Source organism: Erythrolamprus reginae, chromosome 1 (assembly GCF_031021105.1).
Source record: "Erythrolamprus reginae isolate rEryReg1 chromosome 1, rEryReg1.hap1, whole genome shotgun sequence".
Lineage (NCBI taxonomy): Eukaryota > Metazoa > Chordata > Lepidosauria > Squamata > Dipsadidae > Erythrolamprus > Erythrolamprus reginae.
In genome coordinates, this window is record NC_091950.1 from 7860598 (window position 1) to 7877205 (window position 16608).

Sequence of the window (16608 nt, forward strand, 5' to 3'; positions counted from 1 at the left end):
GGAAAATCGCCATCCCCTTGAGCAAAAAACTGAGTTTGCAAGAAAAGGTGAGGCGGGAACCTTCTCCAAACCAGATCCTGGAAGCTTTTTATGCAAAGTGGAGGAAAGGTCCTCAAAAAGTGAGTTTCTTCTACACAGGTATGCAGATAAATACTGATTTAATGATGCCAGATGATGTAAAGCTGATGCAACTGTAAAGCTAATGCAATGTAAGGCTAATGCAATGAAGATGAATCAGCATTTGTATTGCCCATTTAAGACTATGAGGGTGTCCACAAACATTTTTATCTCTTTAAGAGGCATTTATCCAAGGGCATGGGGTGAGGTATCATCAGTACGCTGATGATACCCGGCTTTACATCTCCAACCCATGTCCAGTCAACGAAGCAGTGGAAGTGATGTACCGGTGTCTGGAGGCTGTTGGGGCCTGGATGGGTGACAACAGACTCAAACTCAACCCTGATAAGATGAAGTGGCTGTGGGTTTTGCCTCCCAAGGACAATTCCATCTGTCCGTCCATCACCCTGGGGGGGGGGAATTATTGACCCCCTCAGAGAGGGTCCGCAACTTGGGCGTCCTCCTCGATCCACGGCTCACATTAGAGAAACATCTTTCAGCTGTGGCGAGGGGGGCGTTTGCCCAGGTTCGCCTGGTGCCCCAGTTGCGGCCCTATTTGGACCGGGAGTCACTGCTCACAGTCACTCATGCCCTCATCACGTCGAGGCTCAACTACTGTAACACTCTCTACATGGGGCTACCTTTGAAGAATGTTCAGAAACTTCAGATCATGCAGAATGCAGCTGCGAGAGCAATCATGGGCTTTTCCAAATATGCCCATGTTACTCCAACACTCCGCAGTCTGCATTGGTTGCCGATCAGTTTCCGGTCACAATTCAAAGTGTTGGTTATTACCTATAAATCCCTTCATGGTACCGGACCAGGATATCTGCGAGACCGCCTTCTGCCGCACAAATTCCAGTGACCGGTCAGGTCCCACAGAGTTGGTCTTCTCTGGGTCCCGTCAAGTAGACAATGTTGTCTGGCAGGACCCAGGGGAAGAGCCTTCTCTGTGGTGGCTCCAACCCTCTGGAATCAGCTCCCTCCAGAGATTAGAACTGCCCCTACCCTTCTTGCCTGTCGTAAACTCCTTAAAAACCACCTCTGTCATCAAGCGTGGGGGAACTGAGACATCTCCCCCTGCCTATGTAGTTTTAGTGCATGATATGACTGTATGTAAGTTTTTTATATTGGGGTTCCTTGCTTTTATATTTTTTAAATGTACAATTGTCAATTTAGATTTTAAATTATTAGATTTGTCAATATACTGTATATTGTTTTTATCACTGTTGTGAGCCACCCCGAGTCTGCGGAGAGGGGCGGCATACAAATCTAATAAATAATAATAAAATAATAATTTATCTAAAGCATCCAGGAGAGGGAGTATTCTCTCTCCTTGTCTCTGGCACCCATCTTGTTTTCAGAGGGACAATGGGCTATTTGTATCTCAAAAGATAAACATCATACTAAATTACAATACATCAATAAAATGAAAGCCTAATACAAAGATAGAATAAGGTAAAAATGAAAAGGTGAGTGGAGTGCCTTTAAGGTGTTCATCACTCCCAGATTTGCATACCACACTACAAGCCCCATAGAAGTTGGCAGAACCAGATCTTCATTCTTTTCTGAAAAGCTGAGAGTGTGGGGGGTCCACTTCTCTTTTCTCTCTCTCTTCCCCCATCCCTGCATGTGTATTAATAGCACAGATAAATTAAGAAAAAAATTTAAAATGTGGATGTGGGGCTGATGCATTTCCCCAAAAAATGATCTTGGGACTTGGCTGTGCAGCTTTTCTTCCTGTGTTCTAGGAAGAAATAAGAGGTTTAGCCAAGCAGTGCGACCTCCAATCAAGGCAGGTAGAGAGATGGTTCCGGTACCGAATGAATCAGAATCAACCCAGCATGACCAAGAAATTCTGTGAAGCCTGGTGAGTGGAAACTCTTGGGGCAGGGCAATCCATGTCGACCAAAGTATTCTTAGTGCCGAAAAGGTTCTTTGAAAAAATATTATTTTACTGAAAGAGTAGTAGATTCTTGGAACAAACTTCCAGCAGACGTGGTAGATAAATCCACAGTAACTGAATTTAAACATGCTTGGGATAAACATAGATCCATCCTAAGATAAAATAGAGAAAATAGTATAAGGGCAGACTAGATGGACCATGAGGTCTTTTTCTGCCGTCAGACTTCTATGTTTCTATGTTTCTTGCCAAACAGACAACATGTGGTCAAAATAGGAAGTGTCCTATCAAATCCTGCACCTGTTAATAGCAATGTCCCCTAAGGAAGCATCCTAGAACCAACACTCTTTATACTTTACATAAATGACCCTTGCGACCACATTATAAGCAACTGACTTTTCTTTTCCAATGATGATTAACACCACCAATAATGCTGCTATCCTTCAAAAAGACCTTGACTTTGTGTCAGAATGGTCAAACAATTGGCAACTCCAAATCTCAATGAACAAATGCTCTGTCTTACACATCGACAAGAAGAATCAGAACCGATACAAACTTAAAGTAAACCGTTCCAAACCTGATTGCAGAAAGTACTTCAGCAACAGAGTGGTCAGTGCATGGATTGCACTAACTGACTCTGTGGTTTCATCCCCCAACCCCCAAAACTTTAACCTTAGACTGTCTTCTGTTGACCGCACCACATTCCTAAGAGGTCTATAAAGGCTGTGCATAAATACATCAATGTGCTTACCATTGCTGTCCTAATGTTCCCTTTTTATTTTTTTTCATATTCATTTCTTGTATTCAAATCTTGTTTATACTCATACATACTAATTTATTTATTTATTTATTTATTTATTCATTCATTCATTCATTCATTCATTCATTCATTCATTTATTTATTTATTTATTTATTTATTAGATTTGTATGCCGCTCCTCTCCGTAGACTCGGGGCGGCTCACAACACAATAAAACAGTTCATAACAAATCTAATAATTTACAATTTAAAATATTTTTTAAAAACCCATTATTAAGCAGACATACATACGGACATACCATACATAAATTGTATAGGCCCGGGGGAGATATCTCAATTCCCCCATGCCTGACGACAAAGGAGGGTAGGAGCAGTTCTAATCTCTGGGGGGAGCTGGTTCCAGAGAGTTGGGGCCGCCACAGAGAAGACTCTTCCCCTGGGCCCCGCCAACTGACATTGTTTAGTTGACAAGACCCGGAGAAGGCCCACTCTGTGGGACCTAATCGGTCGCTGTAATTCGTGAAGCAGAAGGCGGTCTCGGAGATATTCTGATCCGATGCCATGAAGGGCTTTATAGGTCATAACCAACACTTTGAATTGTGAACGGAAATTGATCGGCAACCAATGCAGACTGCAGAGTGTTGGTGTAACATGGGCAGCCCATGACTGCTCTCGCAGCTGCATTCTGCATGATCTGAAGTTTCCGAACACTTTTCAGAGGTAGCCCCATGTAGAGAGCATTACAGTAGTCGAACCTCGAGGTGATGAGGGCCTGAGTGACTGTGAGCAGTGACTCCCGGTCCAAATAGGGCCGCAACTGGTGCACCATATTTTGTGTTTGACAAAACAAACAAAGAGTCATCTTGCCATACTCAGACATGGATGGAGAAGCTGAACAGAGTCAAATATTTGCAGAAGAGAAAATTACAGGGATATAGGCTGGACTGGAAATGAGTAAGCATCTCATGGAAATGAGAGAGCCTCAGTGGCACAGTGGTTAGAATGCAGTACTGCAAGCTACTTCTGCTGATCACCAGCTGCCAGCAGTTTGGCAAATCGAATCTCAGTAGGATCAAGGTTGACTCAGCCTTCCATCTTTCCAAGGAGGGTAAAATGAGGACCTAGATTGTTGGGGGCAATATGCTTACTCTCTGTAAACTGCTTAGAGAGAGCTGTAAAGCACTGTGAAGCTGTATATAAGTCTAAATGTGTTCGGAAACTTCAGATCGTGCAAAATGCAGCTGTGAGAGCAATCATGGGCTTCCCTAGGTATGCCCATGTAACACCAACACTCCACAGTCTGCATTGGTTGCTGATCAGTTTCCAGTCACAATTCAAAGTGTTGGTTATGACCTATAAAGCCCTTTATGGCATCAGACCAGAATATCTCAGAGACCGCCTTTTGCCACATGAATCCCAGCGACCGGTTAGGTCCCACAGAGTTGGCCTTCCCTGGGACCCGTCGACTAAATAATGTTGTCTGGCGGGACCCAGGGGAAGAGCCTTCTCTGTGGCGGCTTTGACCCTATGGAACCAGCTCCCCCCAGAGATTAGGATTGCCCCCACCCTCCTTGCCTTTCGCAAACCTCTTAAAACCCACCTGTGCCGTCAGGCATGGGGGAATTGAGACATCTCCCCCAGGCTTATATAGTTTTATGTATGGTATGCTTGTATTGTATATTTTTAAAATAACGGGTTTTTAGATATTTTTTAAATATTAGATTTGTTTATTATATAGTGTTTTATTGTTGTGAGCCACCCCAAGTCTGCGGAGAGGGGCGGCATACAAATCTAATTAATTAAAAAATAAAATAAAATAAAATAAAATAAAATAAAATAAAATAAAATAATAAAATAAAATAAAATAAAATAAAATAAAATAAAATAAAATAAAATAAAATAAAATAAAATAAAATAAAATAAAATAAAATAAAATAAAATAAAATAAAATAAAATAAAATAAAATAAAATAAAATAAAATATGCTTTCTCAGCAAAGAGGCGTGTTGGCCAAAAAATAAAAGATATATAGATGTCTCTATGACATAACCATAAGTTGAGCTCAACTTGATTAAATCTTTATTTTCAGTATCTACATAACACATTCAGGGAAGAGAAGAGATCTATTCACCTGTTCTAGAGACCAGAATCTGGATCAAGGGGTTCAAGTAGAAGAAAGGCTAAAGGGTGGAAAAGTGATCCATTGCTTCAGAAGGTGGAAGTGCGGGCTGTTGGAGGACTTTGTATTACCCGTCTAGCACTAGAAGTTCTGGTTCTTCCAGCCTGTTGTCCATTATACCCTAATGCTTTTTTCTGATTCTTTTCCAGCTGGAGAGCTGTGTACATGCTCATTTTCTCCTTCGTAGGATGGGCCATTCTTTACGATGTGAGTGCCAACTTTCTCTACTTCTGTTGGTCATTGTAAAAAAAAAAAATCCTGGTCTTGTGTAATGCAGGTATTGACCTTCTCTGCCTCCCATCTTTTAACATTGAATGATGCATTTTTGATTAGCAAAAATGGGTCCACTTTTCAACTCTTTCCAACATCTTAGTGACTACAGGTTTATTTATTTATTATTTTTCTCCTCATTCAACATACAACTTCATATACTTTCAATACATCTTCATATACTTATATCATTTTTCAAATACAATAAACTTATTTATTTATTTATTTATTTTTATTTGTTTATTTTGTCCAATACACAATGAGGGTTTTAGTGGGTATATATCTATATACACATAGTAAAATACATGATGAAGGTTATAGAGGAGATACTCATAGTTAAATATATCTAAGAAATAATAGAATAGAAGATACAGTAATAGAACATATCAATGAAAGAATAGAAGAAGAGATCTAGGAATAGAAGAAAGGTATAGGAGATATAGGAGAGCAATAGGACAGGGGACAGAAGGCACTCTAGTGCACTTGTACTCGCCCATTACTGACCTCTTAGGAATTACTGACCTCTTAGGAATCTGGTAACTAGATCACATTCCAAATTTGCTTTATATTGTTTCATCTGTTTCTATCTTTCTTCTCTCCATTTCCCTCTTTCTATCTTAGGTGCCTCTTCCGCCTCTACTACCTACTTTCTTACTCCTCCCTCCTTCTACTACCATTCCCTTCTCCTTCCCTCCTTCTTTCTACTCTTTCTCTATTCTTTCCCCTTTCTCACCTTCCTGCCTACTTCCCATCCACCATCTAAATCCTTCCCTAAGTGGAAAGTTCAATTACCATTACATCAATAATGGGCAGCCAAAATTTTTACTGCCACACTGTGGGTGTGGCTTATTTTGTGGGTGTGGCTTGATTGTCATGTGACTGGGTAGGAGTGGCTTGCCGGCCCTGTGACCAGGTGAGAGTGGCTTGAATTATCATTATTGTTCAAATGAATTGTTTTTGCTGCACGATGCTTTTTCATCTCAGCAGTGGGCCGAGTGAGGGCTTCGCGAGGGGAAAAAGACCACAGCCTAGACTGCTTCGGTGCAGCGTAGCTCTCCTGACCTTGGGAGGGGAGCTGGGCAGGAGAGAGGAAAGCTCATCCGAGGCTAGGAAGGAGGAAAGAGGAAAAAAGCGAGGAGCGCACAGCAGCAGCAGTACGGAAAAAAGGAGAGCCGAGCTGAGACTGGCAATTCAGGAAGTTACTGCTGCTGGTCAGCTGGAGCTGTGCATGCAGATTCATTTTCGCCGGTGGAACTCTGTTCCACCCCGTCCTGCCTGCTGCCCACCCCTGCATTACATGATAGAATATAATGCTTCTCTAAATCTTACCCTTCAAAATCATCCCTCTTTTTTCAGAATCTCCTATCTATTATATTTAAATCTTGACTTTTGGTACATGTATTTTAACTCGTGCTACCTCCTTATGCCTAGTTTTGTCTCCTGGGTCCACCACCAACCAATTCAATTTTATGATAGCAGTCTACAAGTATACGAGGAGATGTCACAGAGAGGAGGGGATCACTTAATTGTTCAGGGCACCAGAGGGCTGGACGAGAAACAACGTCTGGAAGCTGACCAAGGAGAGATTCAACATGGAGATAAGGAGGAACTTCCTGATGGTCAGAGCGATCAACCAATGGAACAACTTACCAGCAGACGTTGTGAACTCCAACACTCTGGTCATTTTTAAGAGAACATTGAACTGCCACTTGACTGGTGTACTATAGGGTTCCTGCTTGGGCAGGGGGTTGAACTTGATGGCCTTCATGGTCCCTTCCAACTCTAACAATCAATCAATCACTCAATCAATAAACAAACAAACAAACAAACATTCCAGATTAAGTGATAAAGCTAGGTTATACAGCTGATGGTTGTTTCTTGTGCTTCTTAACTTTAAGCCTCATTGCTTTCACTCCTTCTTTAATATCTTAACACATCTTTTATTTCCCCCCCACACCATATCTATACACCCAATAAAAATATCAAAATGTGACTTTCAACTTATCTTGTGGTCTCATATTGACAATGATACTATTCTTTTGTATCTTAATTTACGCCAGTAGCATCAATATCACCATAATTCTTACACTGTGGTTTTCTCACCTTTATAGATTATTCAAATTTTATATCAGCATCACGAGAGAGCCCAGCAGAGCTCAGTCTGGCTGCCGCTTCGCCTGGCATTTCATTGCTTTCGCATCTCCTCTTTTACTTTAATCTATTACCGTTACATACAGTTCTCCCAATCTTGTGTATGCTAACAATTTTTTATGTTGTTTTCTAATATGTACTTCTTGTAAGCAAATTATATCCATATTCATTTTTTAATTTGTTAAATATTACTTGCTGAATTCATTTATATTTATTGAAATCATCCTAATTTCTTCTTCCAAGTTGTTTATTTTTTTTCCTACTTTAGGACTTTTGCTGATCTTGTCATTCTCGTTTCCCTTTGGTCTTTTACTTCCATTGCTGTTTCACCCTGTAATTCCTTCTTCTGTAATTCCAATTCTTATTCAGTTACCTGTAGCTGTTGTATTTCTATTGCCTCTTCTTGTAATTTTGCCTCTCTTTCTTTCATTTCTCTTATTCCTTCTTCCACCTGTACAAATTTCTGTCTGTAGAATATTTCAGTTTTATTACCTGTGTCTCCTTTCCCTTTCTTCATCCCCTTCATGTCAGTGTTGAGCAGAAGCGGTGGTGGGCTGGTAAGATGTAATTCCTAATGAATGGTGTCTTCTTGCAGAAACCCTGGTTCTGGAATGTCAATGAATGTTTGGATGGGTACCCACAGGTAAGGCATCAGCAGACATTCAAATGAACATTTAAATGGAAGCATGTGCATCAATTTCTAAACCCTTTTGGAAAAGGAAAAGGAAAAGGAAAAGGAAAAGGAAAAGGAAAAGGAAAAGGAAAAGGAAAAGGAAAAGGAAAAGGAAAAGGAAAAGGAAAAAGGAAAAGGAAAAGGAAAAGGAAAAGGAAAAGGAAAAGGAAAAGGAAAAGGAAAAGGAAAAGGAAAAGGAAAAGGAAAAGGAAAAGGAAAAGGAAAAGGAAAAGGAAATCCATTCTGCCCTGACTTTCCCAAACATGACATTCACCCAAGCTTTAGGAATTCAATTATTTCCTCTTCTTGCAGCTGAAAAGAAAGTGATTAAGCAGCGATAAGAAAAGACAAAGACAAACTAAAAAAGACCAATACAAAGGTTCTATGGATGGAAATCATACAGTGAAAAGTAATTCAGGATTTTTGGAAATTTGGAAAACAAGGTTAAAAGGCCCAAACAAAGATAATGCCACAGAGAAAGTGAAACAAAATGAGATCAGCATAGTTAAACCAAGAACTCTCTGACAAATTGAGAGCAAAAAAGGAAGGGAGGGAGGGAAGGGAAAGGGGGGAAAAGAAAAGAAGAAAAAAGAAAAGAAAAGAAAAAAGAAAGAAGAGCATATAACTAGGACATAATTCCAGCATATAGTCCCGAATCTGCAAGAATTTAGCCAGGGAGGTCAAGTTTCACAATAATGAATTAAGAGTTGCAATAAATGTCAACAACATAACAAAACAGAAATACGTAATGAACATGGGGACAGGATGAAACAATCTGCTTGGCTTGGTCAAATGGAATGTGGTAAGCTTGTGCCACTCCTCTAGTATAATGGTGAAAAAAAGAGAGACTAAAAAAAAAGGATCTGAAAATAATGTAGGGTAAAATGTGAATACTCAGCACCAACATGACTATTGCCTTCAGAAAAGGAGCCAGGAAAGGATGAATCACTGTGTATGTGAGAAATTAAATATAAATGTTTTCGATCTTGTAACGGTTGCTGTAAAATTAACAACATAGTGCTTCAATATATACAAGCCATAGTGCTTCAATATATACAAGCTTTCATTGTATAGATAAATTAGTGAAGATTGGACATTAATCCCTGGATAGTTCAGTTGGATTTCAAGCTTGGCTGAAGCATAAACATCAGAGAGTTATTGGTTAATGGCGAGTATTCTGAGCGGAGACAGGTTACATGCAGTGTGCCACAAGGGTCTGTTCTGGGTCCTATTCTTTTTAATATGTTTGTGAGTGACATAGAGAAAGGTTTGGTAGGGAAGGTTTGCCTATTTGCCCGATGACTCTAAAGTGTGAATAGGGTTGATATTCCTGGAGGGGGTCTGTAATATGGTAAATGATTTAGCTTTACTAGATAAATGGTCAAAGCCAATGGAAACTGCAGTTTAATGTTTCCAAATGTAAAATAATGCACTTGGGGAAAAGGAATCCTCAATCTGAGTATGGACATTGGCAGTTCTGTGTTAGCAAAAACTCAGAAGAGAAGGATTTAGGGGTAGTGATTTCTGACAGTCTCAAAATGGGTGAGCAGTGTGGTCGGGGCAGTAGGAAAAGCAAGTAGGATGCTTGGCTGCATAGCTAAGAGGTAAAACAAGCAGGAAGAGGGAGATGGTGATCCCGCTATATAGAGCGCTGGTGAGACCACATTTGGAATACTGTGTTCAGTTTGGAGACCTCGCCTACAAAAAGATATTGACAAAATTGAACGGGTTACAAGAATGGTGGAAGGTCTTAAGCATTAAAATGTATCTGGAAAGACTTAATGAACTCAATCTGTATAGTCTGGAGGACAGAAGGAAAAGGTGGGGACATGATCGAAACATTTTAAATATGTTAAAGGGTTAAATAAGGTTCAGGAGGGGAAGTGTTTTTAATAGGGAAAGTGAATACAAGAACAAGGGGACACAATCTGAAGTTAGTTGGGGAAAAAGATCAAAAGCAACGTGAGAAAATATTATTTCACTGAAAGAGTAGTAGATCCTTGGAAACAAACTTCCAGCAGACGTGGTTGGTAAATCCACAGTAAACTGAATTTAAACATGCCTGGGATAAACATCATATCCATTGTAAGATAAAATACAGGAAATAGTATAAGGGCAGACTAAATGGGACCTTGAGGTCTTTTTTCTGCCGTCAGTCTTCTATGTTTTCTATGTTTCTATTGTCAAACCCCAACTGGTATGTACATTTATTTGTTTATTTATTTATTATTTAGATTTCTATGCCGCCCCTCTCCGCAGACTCGGGGCGGCTCACAACAAAGTGAAAAAACTATGTACAACAAATATACATAGTACTAACATTAGTACTACATAGTGCATAGTACTACATAGTACTAACATTAATTGAATAAATTGTTGTCCTGCCGAAGCATCCAAGCCTAATTTTTCCACTCACTGATTGATGGAATATATGTACCAGAACCACGAGTTCAAGATGTAAAGTATGCCCTATCCATTTTTTCCCTATGTCTTCAACCCGCTTCCTTATCTTTGCCCCAGGCACTATCATGCCTGATTTATGTAGCAGGAATCAGAGTTCCAGTATATGCTTTTGGTGGTATTGAAATAGATTTGAACTCATACTTACCATTGGGGTCCCGGAGGATGACAGTGCACTTACGGGTCTGTCCAGATGATGGCTGTTGCTCCCCATGAAGGCTTGTGAGAGCCCCACCTTGGGCACCAGGTGATGGAATTAGAGTCGAATCATGACAGAATGCAAAGATGTCTGACTGTTATACAGTTTTCCAAACAGCCAAAGGTAGAAGGGAGCAGCATCATTTTATTGATTGATTGATTGATTGATTGGATTTGTATGCCGCCCCTCTTCGAAGACTTGGGGTGGCTAACAGCAATAAAAAGACAGCATACAATAATAATCCAATACTAAGAACAATTAAAAACCCATTATTATAAAAACCAAACATACATACAGACATACCATGCATAAAATTGTAAGGGCCTAGGAGGAAAGAGTATCTCAATTCCCTCATGCCTGGCGGCAGAGGTGGGTTTTAAGTAGCTTACGAAAGGCAAGGAATTCCCCTCCTTCGATCTCCTTGTTGCAACCTAGATAAGATCATATACCAGATGGAGGAAAGTGCCTTAGATGATTATAGGCATGTGAACTGGGTGATCTCATGTCGGCATGAGGGCCTGCTTAAGGTAGGCTCTATTCTACTCACATCCTCCACAGAGCCTCATCCCTACATGATGTGTTTGTGGCTATGTTTTGCTTCTTTATATCCATTTATTTGTGCCATTTTTTCATGAGTCCTGGTTCCTTGCACTTGTTGATAAATTAAATAAATAAATAAAAAAGTTTGTTAAAAGTAAATTATGCCAAGCAAACTTTTTTGCTGACTTTAATGAAATGACTAAATCCGTGGACCAAAGAAATACTGTGGATACAGTATACTTAGACTACAGCAAGACATTCGATAAAGTAGACTGTAACCTCCTTCTATATAAGGTAGAATAATATGGGATAGGCAGCATCACCACCAGATGGATTTGCAATTGGCTGACCAACCTCACTCAGGAAGTGGTCCTAAATGAAACCATGTTTAGATAGAGAGAAGCATGCAGTGGTGGTACCTCAAAATATTGTCATGGTCCCAGTGCTCTTCAACTTCTTCATAAATGACCTTGATGATATGGAAGGAGTGCTCAAGGATGCTTCTCCCAAAGATTGGGGGGGGGGTTGCTAACATTTGGAATACCATGTCCGATTCTGGTTACTATGATGCTAAAAAATTGCTGAGGTCCTAGAAAAAGTGAGAGAAAAGCAACAAAACCTCCGCAGTCTGCATTGGTTGCCGATCAATTTCCGGTCACAATTCAAAGTGTTGGTTATGACCTATAAAGCCCTTCATGGCATCGGACCAGAATATCTCCAGGACCGCCTTCTGCCACACGAATCCCAGCGACTGGTTAGATCCCACAGAGTTGGCCTTCTCTGGGTCCCATCGACTAAGCAATGTCATTTGGCGGGACCCAGGAGAAGAGCCTTCTCTGTGGCAGCCCCAACCCTCTGGAACCAGCTCCCCCCAGATATCAGAGTTGCCCCCACCCTCCTTGTCTTTCGCAAGCTCCTTAAAACCCACCTCTGTCATCAGGCATGGGGGAATTGAAATTTCACTTCCCCCTAGGCTTTTAGAATTTATACATGGTATGCTTGCATATATGAGTGGTTCTTTAAAAACCCTGCTGTTCTGTTCGGGTCGTATGTGACCCGAAGCCAAGTTTGAGTCCCTGTAAAAAATTTTCCCTGCATATCTGAAACTTGAAATTTCATGTAGTTTCATCATTTCAGGGGTTCTCTCTATGAGAATTTTTTTTGGGGGGGTGGGGGGCTTAGTTTTTGCTGGGCAAAAAAAGTTACAAATCTTATGTTCCTGGGTCACCCTGACCCGGACCGAAAACTCTTCATTTGCAGTGCTTATGTTTGGTCTTTTTGAAAGCTTTTTTCACTTGGAAAGTAGTCTGAACATTTCTGCACACAATGATATGAAAATTGAAATGAAAAAAGTAAATCTTATTGGTTTATTTTGTGGATATAATGCACGCCCCCCCCGTTTTTGTGAAAAAAATTTCAATTTATGGATAGTTTTGCTTGCAAAATGCATTCTATTTTACTAAAGGTGGTGTGGGATTGGTAGCTTGAACATTTCTGAATATAAGAAAAATATAAAGGAACTGAAAAAAATGATTCTTATTGGTTTTTTAACATCAGAAATAAGGCCTCCCCCCCCCCCCTTGGCTGCTTGCAACCATTTTCACTTTTTATTTTTTTATGCTCCAAATCCGAAATATTCTTTAAAATCTTAGGCATTCATTTACTCAATTTAACAATGCTGATCATCAAAAAATATTTTTGGGGTGGTGGCTAATTGTTTTCTGGGCAAAAAAAAAATCATAACTTTGAATCTGTTTCTGTTCGTATGTGACCGGACCAAAAATATTTTTTTTAGGTACTTGAATTTGATCTTTTTGAAAACTTTTTCAACTGGAAAACTAGTTTGAACATTTATGAACATAATGATATGAAAATTGAACTGGAAAAATTGAGACTTATATTTTTATTTTGATCAAAAAGCCCCTCCCCCCATCCTTTTTTAATTTCGTGTCAATTTCTATTTTTTAAGGCTACAAATCCCGAAGGAATTTCCCCCCAAAAGGTTTGATATACTAAATTGAACATTTCTGAATATAAGAAAAATATAAATGAACTGAAAAAAATGGTTCTTATTGGTTTATTTTTGCCACAAAAGGGCCACCCCCCCTCGGCCTTGCTGTGTGCCATTATTGTCACTGTTTATACATATTTGTCTAGAAATATTTGGAATATCCTTTTGAAAATCAACCACATTGTAGCCAGATAACTAATTTTATGAAACAAATCCATTTTACTAAAAAAAAGTATGTAAGTTTGAAATTAACAGCATAATTTTTATATAAATTGAAATAATTGAGGCATACTTTATGTGCAAAATAAACCAATATGCATCAATTTTTCCAGTTCAATTTTCATATCATTATGTTCAGAAATGTTCAAGCTACCAATCCCACACCAACTTTAGTAAAATAGAATGTATTTTGCTAGCAAAACTATCCATAAAGTGAAGACTATTTAAAAAAAACGGGGGGGGGCGTGCATTTCATCAACAAAATAAACCAATATGCATCAATTTTTCCAGTTCAATTTTCATATCATTATGTTCAGAAATGTTCAAGCTACCAATCCCATACCAACTTTAGTAAAATAGAATGCATTTTGCAAGCAAAACTATCCATAAATTGAAAAAAAATTCACAAAAACAGGGGGGGCGTGCATTATATCCGCAAAATAAACCAATAAGATTTACTTTTTTCATTTCAATTTTCATATCATTGTGTGCAGAAATGTTCAGACTACTTTCCAAGTGAAAAAAGCTTTCAAAAAGACCAAACATAAGCACTGCAAATGAAGAGTTTTCGGTCCGGGTCAGGGTGACCCGGGAACATAAGATTTGTTACTTTTCTTAAACAGAACAGGAGGGTTAAATTGGGGTTTTTAAGATTATTTTTAATATTAGATTTGTTTACATTGTATTTTCATTGTTGTTAGCTGCCCCGAGTCTTCTGAGAGGGGCGGCATACAAATCTAATTAATAATAATAATAATAATAATAATAATAATAATAATAATAATAATAATGGAGTCCAGAGGATAAATAGCATCATGAGGGATGAACAGAACTACTGTATATATGTTTAGGCTAATGAAGAGAAGGATGGTGGGAGACTTGATAACAGTCTACCAGAGCTAGACTACAAAGGCTACATTTATTCTCTACAGTACCTGAGGGCAGGACAAAAAGAAATGAGTCTGTATAGATCCGTTTCGGGCATGAATTGTTAAAAGAAGCCTCATGTACATGGGCACTCTCTAGGACAGTGTTTCTCAAACTTTGAGAACTTTAAGACTCCAAGAATTCTCCAACCACCAGGAACACAATAATAGGATATTGTCTTCATTTTGGAAGCTGAGAACGTGACAACATTTGTCCATTTATCCATTGCAGCCTGCCCAGCTGAGCCTTTTAGGCTTCTACCTCATGCAGTTCTCCATGACTTGGTCCTCGGTTCTTACAATGCCTTTTGACATCAAACAGAAGGTGAGTGAGCTCTAGCTGAAGAGATGTTGTCCAGCTGGTCAGGAAACCCCATTCAGGCTCCAAAAGGAAATGTGTGTCTTCATTTTGGTGCACTACCAGCATTTATACTTTTCAATTAATTTAGCCTGCGGAGGTTGTGAACTCCCCAACTCTGGACACTTTCAAGAGGAGATTGGACTACCACTTGGTTGGGATGCTATAGGATTCCTGCTCAGGCAGGGGTTTGGACTTGCTGACCTGCATGGTCCCTTTCAACTCTAACAATAAATACATAAATGAATGAATGAATGAATGAATGAATGAATAAATAAAATGATTTGGATTAAGCAAGATTGGAAGATCCAGAATGCCTAGACATTGCTGCATAGCAATGACACCCATTGATACCAAACATAAAAACAGCATCCAAATAACAATGGGGTTTGGATTATTTATTTATTTATTTTAATTTATTTATTTTTGTCCTATGTGGCAACCCATCTGGCCAATGCAGTTCATTTGAAAACTCCGCAATCAATCAAATGAAGAGGAAAAGTAAAACAAAACAAAACAAGGGTGCTACTTTGGTGAATCTTAAGATGCAAAATGATGTGCTACAAAAATTGTTGGTGTGACCTTTAAGTACATCATAGGGCAACAATATTTGAACCAGAGTACTTCAAATGGGCTAGCATATGCAATGCACCCACAATCTGGCAGCAATGAAGTTATACCGGCTTCACAACTGCTGGGTGCTGCTGCACTGCTGTGCTGCTAATGAGATTATATGAACTTCATTTTCAATTTTCTGTGACAGTTTCCCAGCCACTCTCACAATCCCTTGCTACCTTCCTTCACCCGGCAGCTGGAAGGGGGGTAGGGGAAAGGAAAGGGGGGAAGAAGGAAGGAAGGAAGGAAGGAAGGAAGGAAGGAAGGAAGGATGGATGGATTTACAATACGCTTCACAAGATTCCCAAAGATAAGGAAATATTTTTGAAATGAAATGAATCACTCAACAGGGCACAGTTATCTAATTCCACTCAAAACCCCTTCCCCACAAAGGGATGTATGGGCCCCCTGAAGGAGCTACAAAATCAATAACTCAGTTATCTTTTCTTCCTGCAGGACTTTCATATAATGATTGTCCACCATGTGGTTACCATCTTGCTCGTTGGCTTTTCCTATTGCGTCAATCACATCCGTATCGGTTCAGTTGTCATGTTCCTACACGATGTTTCCGATTGGCCACTGTTTGTAAGTTCATGCTCAGGAAAACTCTTCCTCTACCCTAAGATTTAAAAAAGGAATACATTCTACCCCTTCCTCTCTCCCCCTTCCTCTCTTCTCCCTCTTCCACTCTCTAAAAGCTGGGGTGGCACAGTGGTTAGAGTGTAACACTGCAGTCTACTTCAGCTAACTGCTAGCTGCATAGTTCAGCAGTTCAAATCTCACCACCAGCTCAAGTTTGATTCAGCCTTCCATCCTTCCAAGGTGGGTAAAATGAGACCCCAGACTTTTGGGGGCAATATGCTGATTCTGTAAACTGCTTGGAGTGGGCTATAAAAGCACTATGAAGTGGTATACAGTGACCCCTCATTTTTCGCGGGGGATGCGTTCCAAGATCACCCGTGAAAAACGAATCTCTGTGAAGTAGAGGAAAGATATTTTTTATGTATTTAGAAACATAGAAGACTGACGGCAGAAAAAGACCTCATGGTCCATCTAGTCTGCCCTTGTACTATTTCCTGTATTTTATCTTACAATGGATATATGTTTATCCCAGGCATGTTTAAATTCAGTTACTATGGATTTACCAACCACGTCTGCTGGAAGTTTGTTCCAAGGATCTACTACTCTTTCAGTGAAATAATATTTTTAAAGATAAAAGTAATAAAAATT

At 39.5% G+C, this 16608-nt stretch overlaps 1 protein-coding gene across 1 annotated transcript in view; it reads left to right on the top strand.

Moving 5' to 3' along the window:
- The window catches only part of LOC139163043 (ceramide synthase 4-like), a 38255-nt gene that overhangs the window by 7896 nt on the left and 13751 nt on the right, over positions 1-16608 (top strand). The window contains exons 3-8 of the mRNA XM_070743974.1: positions 2-119; positions 1869-1987; positions 5106-5163; positions 7973-8020; positions 14638-14730; positions 15835-15963. Coding sequence (XP_070600075.1) covers positions 2-119; positions 1869-1987; positions 5106-5163; positions 7973-8020; positions 14638-14730; positions 15835-15963 — 565 coding nt within the window. The remainder of the gene's footprint in view (position 1; positions 120-1868; positions 1988-5105; positions 5164-7972; positions 8021-14637; positions 14731-15834; positions 15964-16608) is intronic.